General features: G+C 34.4%; 1 protein-coding gene across 1 annotated transcript; it reads right to left on the bottom strand.

Annotated features, from left to right (window-relative positions):
* Positions 1 to 11,354: 11,354 nt before the first annotated feature.
* Positions 11,355 to 16,759, bottom strand: LOC140152067 (suppressor of cytokine signaling 5-like; the record flags this gene model as incomplete). The annotated part of the gene is given in 2 exon segments (XM_072174366.1): positions 11,355 to 15,703; positions 15,705 to 16,759. Coding segments are annotated over 2 exon segments (1,359 nt in total), but the record flags the coding sequence as incomplete, so codon positions are not given.
* Between the last annotated feature and the right edge of the window lie 796 nt (positions 16,760 to 17,555).

Genomic DNA, 17,555 nt, shown 5'->3' with positions numbered 1-17,555 from the left:
TAACATTGCCCAACACATCCGCAAATGTCAAACATAGCAGAGTTGACTACTTGTGTATTATATCTTGCGCTGGGACGCATGCACTTTACACATGTATGGTGAGATTGTTACAGGAGGCAGGATGTCGTCCGATGAAGATCTAGCATGCCAGTCATCCTTTTCCTAGCGTCTGCATTCCAAGAGATCCTACACTAATGGCCCACAACAATCATAACATATCCGACTACCTGCCTAGTACATGTATCGTTTTTGCTCTGAGCTAGTACGTGTAAAACAAAGGCAAAGTGAAAATGTCTTCTATACATAAATTTTCGATTCCCGTCATATTTTGGAATTTCTTAAAGGGGCACTACATGATCCACAGCCCCATGCCCTCGTTTACTCGAAAAACTTTCTGATTTTTACACCATCAGATACCTAAATGTATGCATAACCTTTCAAAACATCCAATTTGTATTTTCTCACTGCTATATTACAACAGTGACCTGCATGTACATTTTGTATGGGCGTCAATGGGACACTATAATAATGCATGCAATTGAGCGCAAACTTTAAACTTAAATTTGGGAAATAAGGGACACACCATTTGACTTCTGGGCTAGAAGTTAAGGTCGGGCAATTATTTTCACCCTGGAAGTTTTTATTTTACACTAGGTATTGCCTAGACACAAAGTTGGGGAAAATTTCTTTTTTGTAGTGGGGAAAGATTTTTGTAGTCATAGTGGGGAAAGTTTTTTTTCAAAACCTTCCAGCCCCCTGAAAGTCAAATGGTGCATCCTTATGTTCTTTTGTGGATATCAATTTAACCATACCCTAAAAAGAGGATGCTAGAATCACAAAATGCCCTTTAAAAACAAAAAATGTTCAGATTGGGATGGCCAAGCACTCCTTCAAATCTTAATGTATATTTTCTAACACACATGATCAAAGACAACAATACACAGATATATAATATAGCTGGCCATGTTTAAATATTTATTTCAACATAAGATTTCCTATTCATCTTCATTGTAACAACAACAAATAAAATAACAACAACAGTGATTAATAAGAGTGTCCAATAGTTGCCAATAATTGTTATCAGTTCAATTTTTAAGTCAGCGATTCTTGATTGTGATACTGGTTTTGAACCGCTGACCCAAAAATAGCTGAGGGTAACTATTGCACACCTGACTTAAACAAAATAATTCAATGATCTGGTTGATGATTATGAAAACACAATGTTCATTGAATTACTATGGAATAAAATGTTGCCATAACAAGTTGTGGTTCAAGCTGAATGAGCCGGTGTAGTTAAGGGCAAAAAATTATTCCGATTTGAGTTTACCATGTTCAAAGTGTACATTATGATATTATCATTCAAGGTTACAAATTTTGGTTGTAACAGTTTTAAGCAGAAATACTTTTAGCAGAAATTTCAACTTTGGCTGAAGTTTTCACTTTTAGCATACAGCATACATTACAAGTTGGATTTAGCAAGGGAAATTTAAAAGTTTCATTGAAGGTATGCAAATTTGAATCTCGAGAGTGAAATTGCATAACAATGGCACATATATATATTAAAATAATTCAAGAATTAACTGAAGACACAAAGAGGTCAACATTGCCTTCTCAATGAATGCACACATTTCTATTGTATGAAATTCCAAAATGATGTCCAATGGCTATAAAACTGACATAGTGACATTGATATTTCATGCTCAGACACTTTCAACTTTTTATGAGAAAGATGGAATGTATTCAGGATATATTGATACAAACCTGGAATTGTACAAGTACAATGTATGCAGCAAATTATCATGTGAAATGCTTCACATCAAATTGCTTACATTACAATCAATAAATGTTAGAAAGGAGCTGATATTGAAAATTGCTGATACTACAAAATATAATATGAAGCTCCAACTTTGAAATGACAATTGATGAGCATACTGGTACTTGCTATATACCATTCCAAATTCATATTCAAAACTGCATGTAGTAGATTCATGAATTGCATTCATTTATTCAACATTTATACAATTTAATTGCTGATACAAAATACCTAAAACTGAGTGGCATATTGTATAAATTATAAAATGTTACCTTTAAAAATAAAAGAATGATTATAACACAATGCAATTTTCATGGTTATTATTATTATTGAATGTGCCATCACAAAAGTCAATTTTATTTCTTTTTAAAAATTTTGCATAATTAATTTGCATTTTAACAAAACTGACAAATTGTCTTAATGGTTTACTGGTGTGGTATCTAAATAAGTTTACCATTTGTTCTCGCAAACTTTTCAAATGAATAAATTAACAATACTTGTAATAACTGAAATGAAGAAAATAAAAACCAAAAGCATTCTCTTCTTACAATTTGTTTGTCATCTCCAATTCTGAATGATTTAATATTACAGTCAAACCTCTCTTATCCGGCCATAAGTGATAATCTGGATAAGTGAAGTACATGTACAATGTAACTTTGCATTGAATATCTGAAGTGCTAAAATTTATAAGCAAAAGGTTGCTCAAAAAGATGGTATGAGTGTTATATGCCACTAAAAGCATAAGATCACATGTCTGGAATCTGGATAACAGAGTGGTGATTCATATAAAAGAGGTCCGGATAAGGGAGGTTGGACTGTACACCTCATTTACATGCTGCAGTGATGCTGCTGCTGGCCAAAATAAAATACATAAAATGAGGAAAAGCTAAACCAGCTAGCTTTACAAAAACTTTTTCTTTAACTTTCAAAGATGAAAACATTGAAGCAAAGAAAATAAATGAAACATTTATACATGTATGTCTTTTCATAAGAACACTTTTTTAAAGTTACACATATGCACAAGAAGTGATATAATATAGCCAGTAGGTAAAATCATATGATTTACAACTCTTGGTAACAGGTAATTGCAACTTTTTTTAAATACTTTCTATTTACAATATATTACAAATATCAGAGTTGGATTTTGTACATTATTTTTGATATCACATTTACAATAAGCACTATCATTATGGTTCTGTACAGTATATTTCAATGTTTATAAAAATATTCTATAGTATTAGCTACCATGATGGCATTCATACATACAAACATCATATCTCATTATGAGACCATCAGTTTCATTCAAGTGCATTAAGAACCACTGACACAAGACTTATACTCTTTCAAGTTGATCCACCCCAGTTTTTTCTCCATTTTGTGGATTGAAATCATGCCATATGGTTGACATTGACAAGATTTTGTCTAAACAGGAACTTGGATTATGAAGAATCTATGAAGCAGAAAAATGGCAACGGAGGAAAAAAGTAGTGGACACCCACACAGTCTCCTAGAATCATGCCCTTTGAACAAAGGGTAACAGGAGAGCTCAACAATAGTAACGCCTCATTGCATTGGATGGTTAGTATTGTAAATGTTGCACTCACCCACAGAAAAAGTGCTGCATAATTAATATAAAATGCTTACCATGATTTTCCCCTAAGAAATGATCAGATAGGCTATTCAATGGTACTTATTGATAATAACTGCTGATTATTACAGGCATTTAGAAAAGGGACAAATGATAGAATCAAATGGTATCAATGGGACAATCTTCATTTTCTATCCCACATAACAGCTGTTCATCCAGTTTGATAAAACAACATGATAGGATAAAAAAAAAAGTTCCCCCTCCCATTTCAATTATAATATCATGCTTTGTGGTAATGGGGGTTAAGGTTCCATGTCATGAAATACATACACAAATATGTGAAATTACATTGACAACCAAACACAATGTTTTACTCTCCTACATGTACTTGTACTTCTTGACACTCTCGAACTAATGGTACTGGAGTCCAATGTGCTGGATTTTTCTGCAACATTTCATATTCGCTACATGCATGTTTTGTGTAGTATATGAGACAAGAATAAGAACTTATGCAATTTCAGTGTACTATGCAGGCCACATGTTTATATACATGTATGTACACATTAAAAGTTGGGATTTGTATGTGTACACAAATCCACAATACAACATAGTTTTAACACCAGGGTTCGATTTAACTTGTGTCGTGGTACTCGTGGAGCAAAATGCTCCCCATTTTGGACAACCTGGTACATAAATTTCAGTTTGTATAGCAATGTTTTACAATGTAAACATACATGTATGCTAATATTGTAAGAACATCTAAAGGTTTTCACTAAAAATTGCTACGGATGCGCACATTTTCAAAGTAAATCGAACCCTGTTTAACACAATCAGTGCAATGTATCCATAATTTCATATTCTTGTCTCAATTTATAAAAACATTATGAACTTTTTCATTTGGGGACTTTATCAAGTCAATGATTACCACATGAAATTTGGACATTGGCCGATTACAAGTTACCTCCTCCATGAAATTTCATCCCGACAAACAATTTCCCAATTGATTGATTAATGCTTTCGCAATCTCAGCAGCCAGTAATACCGGTCAGCAAGATCACTTCAACAATGACACGAGACGTGTCCTGACTTGTACATGGGTGATATCCCCTCCATCTGAGCATGACAATGACTTTTGACCCCATAATTTGCATAGTGTACAATGCCTATTGGACTTCATAATGCATGTATGACTTATCAATCTTAAGTTTTTAAAATTAAGACCAGTTTGGGGAACTTGATTATGATTTTGGTAGGATGGATCATAGATTTTAAATGGATGGATACAGTACGCATGATATAAATGCAATGTATCGGTGTAGCAGTGGCCTAAACTCTTCTATGCCTAGTCCCTATATTTCAAAATGACAGTGCCAAAATTATGCACTATTTTTGACATGCAGTTACTTTCATTGCACACACTTCTGAATAGTCTTGAGGTTGGACAATAATTGAGAATGCCATAACCATTGAGCTATAACCCATTCCAAGCATTCATTCTCAACAGGTGTACAGGTGGAATCCCCTACATGACACAACTGGGGCCATACACATAGAATGTTGCAGACAATCAATGATGCAGCTAAACCTGATCAATAAAATATTGGCTTCCTACATCAAAACAGGAAGCACTTGCCACTTGTAGTAGGTCTAGTCACATACTTAACAACAGTTATAAATCAATTCTTTTTGTATCATGTTATCAGCTTAACAAATTCAATAAAACATTCACCAGAATAATCTGATGTCATTGTTTTCAAATGTTGTCAAGAACAGTGCCCCAATTATGCTGATTTATGATCAAGTTACCATACATAAATGACAATACTACCATTGAACACTGAAAATGGTCAAGATGATACATGTACTTCTTTCTTGAAGTACCTCACTTGCCTATAATTAATGCATCTTGTGAACAGGAAGGATTAGGCCGGACAATAAATGGACATACAATATAAACTAGAACTGCATTTGAGAAGTGCTTTTTTAAATAGGAATGTTACTGATGTGACATGATCATACATTATATGTAGGCCTATATCAATAAGATGTTATATTTTTCACATTGAAAAATAGGATTAAACATATGGTTTCTGAATTCAATCATATGATGATGGTTTAATATGATTTTTCAATTTTGGAAACATGTTGCAACAACACTGAAAAACAAGTTTGACAAAGTGTTGAAAACAGTTAAAAGACAATTGAATTTTGATGTTTTGATCAATTCCACTGATGTTTTTACCATTTGCTGACAGGCATTAACTATGTATTAACCCCCAAAATAAAACCTCTCAAGAGAGGTACTCCTCAATCAAATCTAATTCATGTTTGATTGAAGTGATCAGAACGAACATTTAATGTCAAACTCAGATAATGTCACATACTCCATATAGATAATAATAATAAATGTAAACACAGGCACAGAATGTTTTTCAAATCATATTTCCGGTAAGATAATGCTGAGCTCATAAGGTCAACCAAAACATACTCTTGGCTGGGGATGAAAAAGTGGGTCTTCCTTCTTTTCCCTTTACTTGAGGGGGAAAATGCCATACTTCCTGTTCAATTCCAAATGGCGCACAAGGGAATGCTACTCCTGATTTTTGTGCAACAGTTTTATTGAAAGCGTACATTCCTGCATGTTTTCACTACATGATGTAGTGACAGTTTGAGGTCTACTTAAACTTCAACCTATTCAATAAAACGATCAATGAATAACCAGATAGCAATGCAGGAAGGAAATTTGTGTTTTTGTTCCATTATTTTTGAAAACAGGTCAGGTTCATTTAAACAAAATAATATTACATTTCTTTGTACCTCTCATCGATGTGCTATTCACCAATCTTTTGTTTGAAAGAGAATCATGCCACTCGTTTTTGTTTGTTATTTTCCTCAAGAAAATTGTAATTCACAATTCATTAATATTTTACAAATGTCTGACATGTGTACATAATGCCTGTTGCCTGAGCCTATGTAGTTAGTCTCAGCATATTATACAACTTCTAATTTTAAAGAAGTTTGAACAGACATGGTTGTTTTTTTCTTTATACTTTCTTGATATTTTGCACAATTCAGTCAATTAAAAAGGATCGGATAGCAACGTTTGCACAGTATTTTTTGTGGACATCGAGATTGAGAGCACATTTATATCTAAATCAAAGAGTGGATAATACGAACATTTTCTGCCCAAACTCATTCATGGACATCTATTTTAAGGGTTGCATTATTTATAACCACAGGATAATAAGGAAGCACAGCAGTTTCCTGTTAACAGAAACTTTGTTCACTCTTTTGTTATTCCACACCATGTCATGTGTTAAAACCAAGGCAACATTTCTTTAGGCAATCATTATATGCCATGATTCCCCTCAAGGGTTATTATTGTATACATAACAACAAGTACATGAAAAAGTTGCCTTGTGGTACTTTTATAGGAGCAAATGAAAGCTTTTGTTCTAGTGAGATGGACCCCCACTCACTTCCCGAGGAGAAACGATTATTAGAGAAAGGGCTATAGTATAGACAAGTTGATCAGGCATACATTTTTTGAAGCATGTACACATGTGTGCATGTACTTATGGGTGCGTGTGTGTGCGACCTGGCCCGACATGAGCCAAATCCACTGTGAAAACATTCTTAGGATTTAGTACTGCTTGACCTGTAACCGTTTTTGTGCTCAGTCTATGCCAATACAATTTTTTTTTGTGATTTTGTTACAGCAAAATTGATCCTCTTCCCTAACAGAAAATGGGTGGAACTGTACAATTTAGATGTTGGAACAAAATTTCGCAATCTCTTCCCATGAGCTTGGTATTGAGCGCAAACTTTAAACTTAAATTTGGGAAATAAGGGACACACCATTTGACTTCTGGGCTAGAAGTTAAGGTCGGGCAATTATTTTCACCCTGGAAGTTTTTATTTTACACTAGGTATTGCCTAGACACAAAGTTGGGAAAATTTCTTTTTTTGTAGTGGGGAAAGATTTTTGTAGTCATAGTGGGGAAAGTTTTTTTTTCAAAACCTTCCAGCCCCCCTGAAAGTCAAATGGTGCATCCTTATGTTCTTTTGTGGATATCAATTTAACCATACCCTAAAAAGAGGATGCTAGAATCACAAAATGCCCCTTTAAAAACAAAAAAATGTTCAGATTGGGATGGCCAAGCACTCCTTCAAATCTTAATGTATATTTTCTAACACACATGATCAAAGACAACAATACACAGATATATAATATAGCTGGCCATGTTTAAATATTTATTTCAACATAAGATTTCCTATTCATCTTCATTGTAACAACAACAAATAAAATAACAACAACAGTGATTAATAAGAGTGTCCAATAGTTGCCAATAATTGTTATCAGTTCAATTTTTAAGTCAGCGATTCTTGATTGTGATACTGGTTTTGAACCGCTGACCCAAAAATAGCTGAGGGTAACTATTGCACACCTGACTTAAACAAAATAATTCAATGATCTGGTTGATGATTATGAAAACACAATGTTCATTGAATTACTATGGAATAAAATGTTGCCATAACAAGTTGTGGTTCAAGCTGAATGAGCCGGTGTAGTTAAGGGCAAAAAATTATTCGATTTGAGTCTACCATGTTCAAAGTGTACATTATGATATTATCATTCAAGGTTACAAATTTTGGTTGTAACAGTTTTAAGCAGAAATACTTTTAGCAGAAATTTCAACTTTGGCTGAAGTTTTCACTTTTAGCATACAGCATACATTACAAGTTGGATTTAGCAAGGGAAATTTAAAAGTTTCATTGAAGGTATGCAAATTTGAATCTCGAGAGTGAAATTGCATAACAATGGCACATATATATATTAAAATAATTCAAGAATTAACTGAAGACACAAAGAGGTCAACATTGCCTTCTCAATGAATGCACACATTTCTATTGTATGAAATTCCAAAATGATGTCCAATGGCTATAAAACTGACATAGTGACATTGATATTTCATGCTCAGACACTTTCAACTTTTTATGAGAAAGATGGAATGTATTCAGGATATATTGATACAAACCTGGAATTGTACAAGTACAATGTATGCAGCAAATTATCATGTGAAATGCTTCACATCAAATTGCTTACATTACAATCAATAAATGTTAGAAAGGAGCTGATATTGAAAATTGCTGATACTACAAAATATAATATGAAGCTCCAACTTTGAAATGACAATTGATGAGCATACTGGTACTTGCTATATACCATTCCAAATTCATATTCAAAACTGCATGTAGTAGATTCATGAATTGCATTCATTTATTCAACATTTATACAATTTAATTGCTGATACAAAATACCTAAAACTGAGTGGCATATTGTATAAATTATAAAATGTTACCTTTAAAAATAAAAGAATGATTATAACACAATGCAATTTTCATGGTTATTATTATTATTGAATGTGCCATCACAAAAGTCAATTTTATTTCTTTTTAAAAATTTTGCATAATTAATTTGCATTTTAACAAAACTGACAAATTGTCTTAATGGTTTACTGGTGTGGTATCTAAATAAGTTTACCATTTGTTCTCGCAAACTTTTCAAATGAATAAATTAACAATACTTGTAATAACTGAAATGAAGAAAATAAAAACCAAAAGCATTCTCTTCTTACAATTTGTTTGTCATCTCCAATTCTGAATGATTTAATATTACAGTCAAACCTCTCTTATCCGGCCATAAGTGATAATCTGGATAAGTGAAGTACATGTACAATGTAACTTTGCATTGAATATCTGAAGTGCTAAAATTTATAAGCAAAAGGTTGCTCAAAAAGATGGTATGAGTGTTATATGCCACTAAAAGCATAAGATCACATGTCTGGAATCTGGATAACAGAGTGGTGATTCATATAAAAGAGGTCCGGATAAGGGAGGTTGGACTGTACACCTCATTTACATGCTGCAGTGATGCTGCTGCTGGCCAAAATAAAATACATAAAATGAGGAAAAGCTAAACCAGCTAGCTTTACAAAAAACTTTTTCTTTAACTTTCAAAGATGAAAACATTGAAGCAAAGAAAATAAATGAAACATTTATACATGTATGTCTTTTCATAAGAACACTTTTTTAAAGTTACACATATGCACAAGAAGTGATATAATATAGCCAGTAGGTAAAATCATATGATTTACAACTCTTGGTAACAGGTAATTGCAACTTTTTTAAATACTTTCTATTTACAATATATTACAAATATCAGAGTTGGATTTTGTACATTATTTTTGATATCACATTTACAATAAGCACTATCATTATGGTTCTGTACAGTATATTTCAATGTTTATAAAAATATTCTATAGTATTAGCTACCATGATGGCATTCATACATACAAACACATCATATCTCATTATGAGACCATCAGTTTCATTCAAGTGCATTAAGAACCACTGACACAAGACTTATACTCTTTCAAGTTGATCCACCCCAGTTTTTTCTCCATTTTGTGGATTGAAATCATGCCATATGGTTGACATTGACAAGATTTTGTCTAAACAGGAACTTGGATTATGAAGAATCTATGAAGCAGAAAAATGGCAACGGAGGAAAAAAGTAGTGGACACCCACACAGTCTCCTAGAATCATGCCCTTTGAACAAAGGGTAACAGGAGAAGCTCAACAATAGTAACGCCTCATTGCATTGGATGGTTAGTATTGTAAATGTTGCACTCACCCACAGAAAAAGTGCTGCATAATTAATATAAAATGCTTACCATGATTTTCCCTAAGAAATGATCAGATAGGCTATTCAATGGTACTTATTGATAATAACTGCTGATTATTACAGGCATTTAGAAAAGGGACAAATGATAGAATCAAATGGTATCAATGGGACAATCTTCATTTTCTATCCCACATAACAGCTGTTCATCCAGTTTGATAAAACAACATGATAGGATAAAAAAAAAAGTTCCCCCTCCCATTTCAATTATAATATCATGCTTTGTGGTAATGGGGGTTAAGGTTCCATGTCATGAAATACATACACAAATATGTGAAATTACATTGACAACCAAACACAATGTTTTACTCTCCTACATGTACTTGTACTTCTTGACACTCTCGAACTAATGGTACTGGAGTCCAATGTGCTGGATTTTTCTGCAACATTTCATATTCGCTACATGCATGTTTTGTGTAGTATATGAGACAAGAATAAGAACTTATGCAATTTCAGTGTACTATGCAGGCCACATGTTTATATACATGTATGTACACATTAAAAGTTGGGATTTGTATGTGTACACAAATCCACAATACAACATAGTTTTAACACCAGGGTTCGATTTAACTTGTGTCGTGGTACTCGTGGAGCAAAATGCTCCCCATTTTGGACAACCTGGTACATAAATTTCAGTTTGTATAGCAATGTTTTACAATGTAAACATACATGTATGCTAATATTGTAAGAACATCTAAAGGTTTTCACTAAAAAATTGCTACGGTACGCACATTTTTCAAAGTAAATCGAACCCTGTTTAACACAATCAGTGCAATGTATCCATAATTTCATATTCTTGTCTCAATTTATAAAAACATTATGAACTTTTTCATTTGGGGACTTTATCAAGTCAATGATTACCACATGAAATTTGGACATTGGCCGATTACAAGTTACCTCCTCCATGAAATTTCATCCCGACAAACAATTTCCCAATTGATTGATTAATGCTTTCGCATAATCTCAGCAGCCAGTAATACCGGTCAGCAAGATCACTTCAACAATGACACGAGGCGTGTCCTGACTTGTACATGGGTGATATCCCTCCATCTGAGCATGACAATGACTTTTGACCCCATAATTTGCATAGTGTACAATGCCTATTGGACTTCATAATGCATGTATGACTTATCAATCTTAAGTTTTTAAAATTAAGACCAGTTTGGGGAACTTGATTATGATTTTGGTAGGATGGATCATAGATTTTAAATGGATGGATACAGTACGCATGATATAAATGCAATGTATCGGTGTAGCAGTGGCCTAAACTCTTCTATGCCTAGTCCCTATATTTCAAAATGACAGTGCCAAAATTATGCACTATTTTTGACATGCAGTTACTTTCATTGCACACACTTCTGAATAGTCTTGAGGTTGGACAATAATTGAGAATGCCATAACCATTGAGCTATAACCCATTCCAAGCATTCATTCTCAACAGGTGTACAGGTGGAATCCCCTACATGACACAACTGGGGCCATACACATAGAATGTTGCAGACAATCAATGATGCAGCTAAACCTGATCAATAAAATATTGGCTTCCTACATCAAAACAGGAAGCACTTGCCACTTGTAGTAGGTCTAGTCACATACTTAACAACAGTTATAAATCAATTCTTTTTGTATCATGTTATCAGCTTAACAAATTCAATAAAACATTCACCAGAATAATCTGATGTCATTGTTTTCAAATGTTGTCAAGAACAGTGCCCCAATTATGCTGATTTATGATCAAGTTACCATACATAAATGACAATACTACCATTGAACACTGAAAATGGTCAAGATGATACATGTACTTCTTTCTTGAAGTACCTCACTTGCCTATAATTAATGCATCTTGTGAACAGGAAGGATTAGGCCGGACAATAAATGGACATACAATATAAACTAGAACTGCATTTGAGAAGTGCTTTTTTAAATAGGAATGTTACTGATGTGACATGATCATACATTATATGTAGGCCTATATCAATAAGATGTTATATTTTTCACATTGAAAAATAGGATTAAACATATGGTTTCTGAATTCAATCATATGATGATGGTTTAATATGATTTTTCAATTTTGGAAACATGTTGCAACAACACTGAAAAACAAGTTTGACAAAGTGTTGAAAACAGTTAAAAGACAATTGAATTTTGATGTTTTGATCAATTCCACTGATGTTTTTACCATTTGCTGACAGGCATTAACTATGTATTAACCCCAAAATAAAACCTCTCAAGAGAGGTACTCCTCAATCAAATCTAATTCATGTTTGATTGAAGTGATCAGAACGAACATTTAATGTCAAACTCAGATAATGTCACATACTCCATATAGATAATAATAATAAATGTAAACACAGGCACAGAATGTTTTTCAAATCATATTTCCGGTAAGATAATGCTGAGCTCATAAGGTCAACCAAAACATACTCTTGGCTGGGGATGAAAAAGTGGGTCTTCCTTCTTTTCCCTTTACTTGAGGGGGAAAATGCCATACTTCCTGTTCAATTCCAAATGGCGCACAAGGGAATGCTACTCCTGATTTTTGTGCAACAGTTTTATTGAAAGCGTACATTCCTGCATGTTTTCACTACATGATGTAGTGACAGTTTGAGGTCTACTTAAACTTCAACCTATTCAATAAAACGATCAATGAATAACCAGATAGCAATGCAGGAAGGAAATTTGTGTTTTTGTTCCATTATTTTTGAAAACAGGTCAGGTTCATTTAAACAAAATAATATTACATTTCTTTGTACCTCTCATCGATGTGCTATTCACCAATCTTTTGTTTGAAAGAGAATCATGCCACTCGTTTTTGTTTGTTATTTTCCTCAAGAAAATTGTAATTCACAATTCATTAATATTTTACAAATGTCTGACATGTGTACATAATGCCTGTTGCCTGAGCCTATGTAGTTAGTCTCAGCATATTATACAACTTCTAATTTTAAAGAAGTTTGAACAGACATGGTTGTTTTTTTCTTTATACTTTCTTGATATTTTGCACAATTCAGTCAATTAAAAAGGATCGGATAGCAACGTTTGCACAGTATTTTTTGTGGACATCGAGATTGAGAGCACATTTATATCTAAATCAAAGAGTGGATAATACGAACATTTTCTGCCCAAACTCATTCATGGACATCTATTTTAAGGGTTGCATTATTTATAACCACAGGATAATAAGGAAGCACAGCAGTTTCCTGTTAACAGAAACTTTGTTCACTCTTTTGTTATTCCACACCATGTCATGTGTTCAAACCAAGGCAACATTTCTTTAGGCAATCATTATATGCCATGATTCCCTCAAGGGTTATTATTGTATACATAACAACAAGTACATGAAAAAGTTGCCTTGTGGTACTTTTATAGGAGCAAATGAAAGCTTTTGTTCTAGTGAGATGGACCCCCACTCACTTCCCGAGGAGAAACGATTATTAGAGAAAGGGCTATAGTATAGACAAGTTGATCAGGCATACATTTTTTGAAGCATGTACACATGTGTGCATGTACTTATGGGTGCGTGTGTGTGCGACCTGGCCCGACATGAGCCAAATCCACTGTGAAAACATTCTTAGGATTTAGTACTGCTTGACCTGTAACCGTTTTTTGTGCTCAGTCTATGCCAATACAATTTTTTTTTGTGATTTTGTTACAGCAAAATTGATCCTCTTCCCTAACAGAAAATGGGTGGAACTGTACAATTTAGATGTTGGAACAAAATTTCGCAATCTCTTCCCATGAGCTTGGTATTTTGATACTCAATTTTATTTGCTCCAATATTGTTTCTGGAAGAAAAGGTGTAATTAGGGTCATTAAGTTAGATAGGGCCAATCAGAATTAATATTGGTGAGATAAAGGCGACATAACCAAATCAACTAGTGCTAACATTTGATTAGGTCGCCTTTATTGCCCAGATACAGTCACCATATTGAGAACCTATGTTGAATTAGGAGCGGAACAACAAACATTGGACGGGTCTGATAGTCTCAAATACAACCTTATCAATGAAATTTGTTTGTTTTAGATTCTGTCAACTGACAAATCAGTTGGTCACAAAATAAAGTTCCGAGACAAGTTCTGACAAATAAAACGTTGAAGCTTTGTGTGATTGCACTCTGATCAATAGACTGATGTGACGTGGAGATTAATACAATTCATTTCCGCAAAGTCTGCAAAAAATTATCGCAAATTCATATTTGTGAAAGAAGTTATTGACAAAGTAATTGGTACCAATTTCCAAAACCATTTTTGCTTCACAGTACAGACTCAGTCAAAAACTTTACTTCATTTTGTGTCCATCCATGCAAAGTGACAATTAAAAAATGGAAATCAATGCTCAGTGACTGATACTTTGATTCTACATTTTCTTAATACATGTACACATATTATGCAAATGTATTATTATGTCCCACAATGAAACAAGGTTCAAAGCAAGTAATAATGTACTACATTAAAGTTGAAATACTTGTTCAAAAATTTTTATGTAGATGATTTGTATTGTAAAAAATAGTTAAAATCAACAAATGAAGTTTAAAAAACACTTACATTAAATACAAATTCTTTGAGTAAATAGAATTAAGATCTGGGTAAATTAGTTTAGCATAATCTGCACAGACTTTCTCCACATTCCATCATGTTTTTATCAAGTTTGTTACTTGTCAGAGTGCCAAAGGAATACCCAAACATGCCCTATTAAATGCCAAGATTTGGTTAACTTGGAATGTAAAAAGTAGCATGATATGCACATGTACATAATATTGTATACAATTTTGATCTTCTTCAATTAGTTCCAGAAGAATCTTTTTTTGTTATTACACCCAGGATTGGATCAAAATGAGTCAATTAAAAAATTTACTATGAGTATGAGCTTCTTCCAAAGGCAAGCATAGACTGTAAAAACTGAGTGCATTTTACGATTGCTATGAATGGAACATTTCCTTTGATTTTCTGTCAAGGTGTGAAATACAAATGTACAATGTACTACACAATATCAGCTGTGAAGATCTACATGTATGGGGAACATGATTACATGCAGTTATTATAAAAAATATTAGTATTTTGGAGGGGCACACTGAATTGATCTCTGATCTACACAACAATATTGAAACATTACAATATTATATAGTGTAATGTTTTTAATTTTGTAGAAATGTGGTTTCATATTTATTGACCAAGTTAATTAATTTTAAGCCCATAACATAAGTACACAACAAGATAAATTAGTAATTTAATAGACCAGTGGTTCATATTAGTTAAGACCTAGAGATACATGTGTTGCTTACATTCTTGTACACAAATTTTGGAGATGGCGACTCGGGATGGTTGTTAATTTGCCGTACGCAAACCTTCTGTTTGTAATGATACTCCTTCAGATAGTCTTTTAACACGCGTGGCAGCTCCAGGTAATGAACGCCATCATACGTTGTTTGCGAACAGATGACTGAACGTGCCAACTCCTGAAGCGTTGGTGGGTTAGTGCGAGGAAGAGGAATTGTCAACATTGGTTCAAAAAACATGCAGTAGTTGGGGTCTTTGTAATGTTCTAATAGTCCAGATTGTATGGCATGAGTAAGCGCTAGGATCATGCGCATCAAAGCTGAATTTATGATTCCACTGTTCAATTCTCGCATGTAAAGTTCGACCGTATCGCCTGAAGCTAACTGAAAAGAGGAACTCCTCCTGTGAGCTATCTCGTAATAAGAAAGTTCCTTCAGGTTTGTTCTCCAATATCTCGTCTGCTTCATATCTGTCTATCTTTCCCCAGTAAAAACACGAATTCATGATCTTCTGTTGATCTGGAACCAGACAGTGCAAATAGTCTACTTGTGTATGTGCTTGAGGAGTCATATATGTCACTTCGGTTGTACTGGTTGCAGTAACTGAAGGATTGATCAGTTCCTCTTTCATTTCTTCAGGTACCACTTTTGATAACTGGGGGTAAGGGGCTGTACTTGGATCTTTTGGAACATGAATTGAAGATTGCGGAGATTTAGCCCGTGCTTTTAAAATAGGAGGGCAATGATGACAAGTCTCTAAAGATGGGCTGATGGAACTACTACTACTAGTCTCATCGCTATCAGAGTACTGTGGCTGGAAACCAGGTGGCGGGTCTACGCCTTGTTGAATTTCCTTTTCCCTGATTGCACGCTGTATATCTTCCTCACATTCAGTTGGGTACAACTGTGGATCAAACTCTGCGAAATTGATAAGAGGGGTGTACCTCTTTTTCCGTGTTTGATTACGAGTCCTGTCTCCAGATTTTGTTTCACGCTGGGATTGTCTACGCTTGGGTGTAGCACCCGATTCATCACTGTTTCTTTCACGACTGGCATCACGGAATCTTCGCAAGATTCTTCCGCTTAAGGATTTTGAACGACCTCTTTGTAATCCTGGACTATCACTGTCACTACTACTACTTGATTCACTGTCTGTTTCTTTGCTTTCTTGCCTTTCAGGTTTCTTTGAGCGCTCTTTAGGATAAAACTTTGAAACAATTACACTTGCTACTCGACTCAGTCCACTTTGTCGATGTCTTCGCTTATTTTGCCCTTTCCTATCAGCACCTTTTGGGTTTTCATTTTCTTTTTCTGCTTCAGGTATGAAGTCTGTTTTTCAGATTTCTACTTTCCTCTTTGTATTTAAATCTGGACCAATGTATCCATCAGATCGAGGTAAAGCTCGTAAATGTTCTAAGCATATTTGTGGCACAGCACCATTCAAGGAGTTGCTTGGTCCTGCTGCTTCGTTTTTCTTGGCATCAAGTGGTTTAGGGACAGGAATGTCTTGCATTTCAGCACTACAAGTATCCATTCCATGTATTTGCAGTTCAGGTGAAGAATTTGATCTGCGCTTTGCACTCAATGTACGAGGATTTGCATTGGCATTGCTTGAAGAAGCCATTGTTTTGAAATTGTAGTCAAAGTTGGCAACACACTCACACGTAGTCAACAAAACAAAGTGAAGAAGAGTTGTTCAAATTGAAGCGTTGCCGTTGTTCTAGAAACCACACTAGATTTTATTCACCACATTGCGGAACACGTTGATTTCTCAAGTTATTTATGCACCAAACCACGTACATGGACGAGTGGTATGCAGCGCCGTGGGGACTTCCCCACATACAACAACAGCATCAACCACACACAGGCAGCAACACTCGCGATGAAAAGTTAACAGCACTGGGCAAAAAACGACGAAATATTTGTGATGATTTCGCACCGTTGCTGGCGAACTACACCTACAGTTTTATCGCAGATAGTCAAAGAAAGGCATAATGTATTCCCAGGTTTTCTCACATAAACATCTTGTGGTGAAATGAGAGAGAAATTTGGTCGTGTTTCCGTGGCTAATTCAGAATGTGAAATGACAGTCACCGAATCGAAGCCATTCATAAAGCAAGCAGCAAAGAGAG

The sequence above is a fragment of the Amphiura filiformis genome, chromosome 5, assembly GCF_039555335.1.
Source record: "Amphiura filiformis chromosome 5, Afil_fr2py, whole genome shotgun sequence".
NCBI lineage: Eukaryota > Metazoa > Echinodermata > Ophiuroidea > Amphilepidida > Amphiuridae > Amphiura > Amphiura filiformis.
This window is presented reverse-complemented; position numbering and strand designations above follow the sequence as displayed.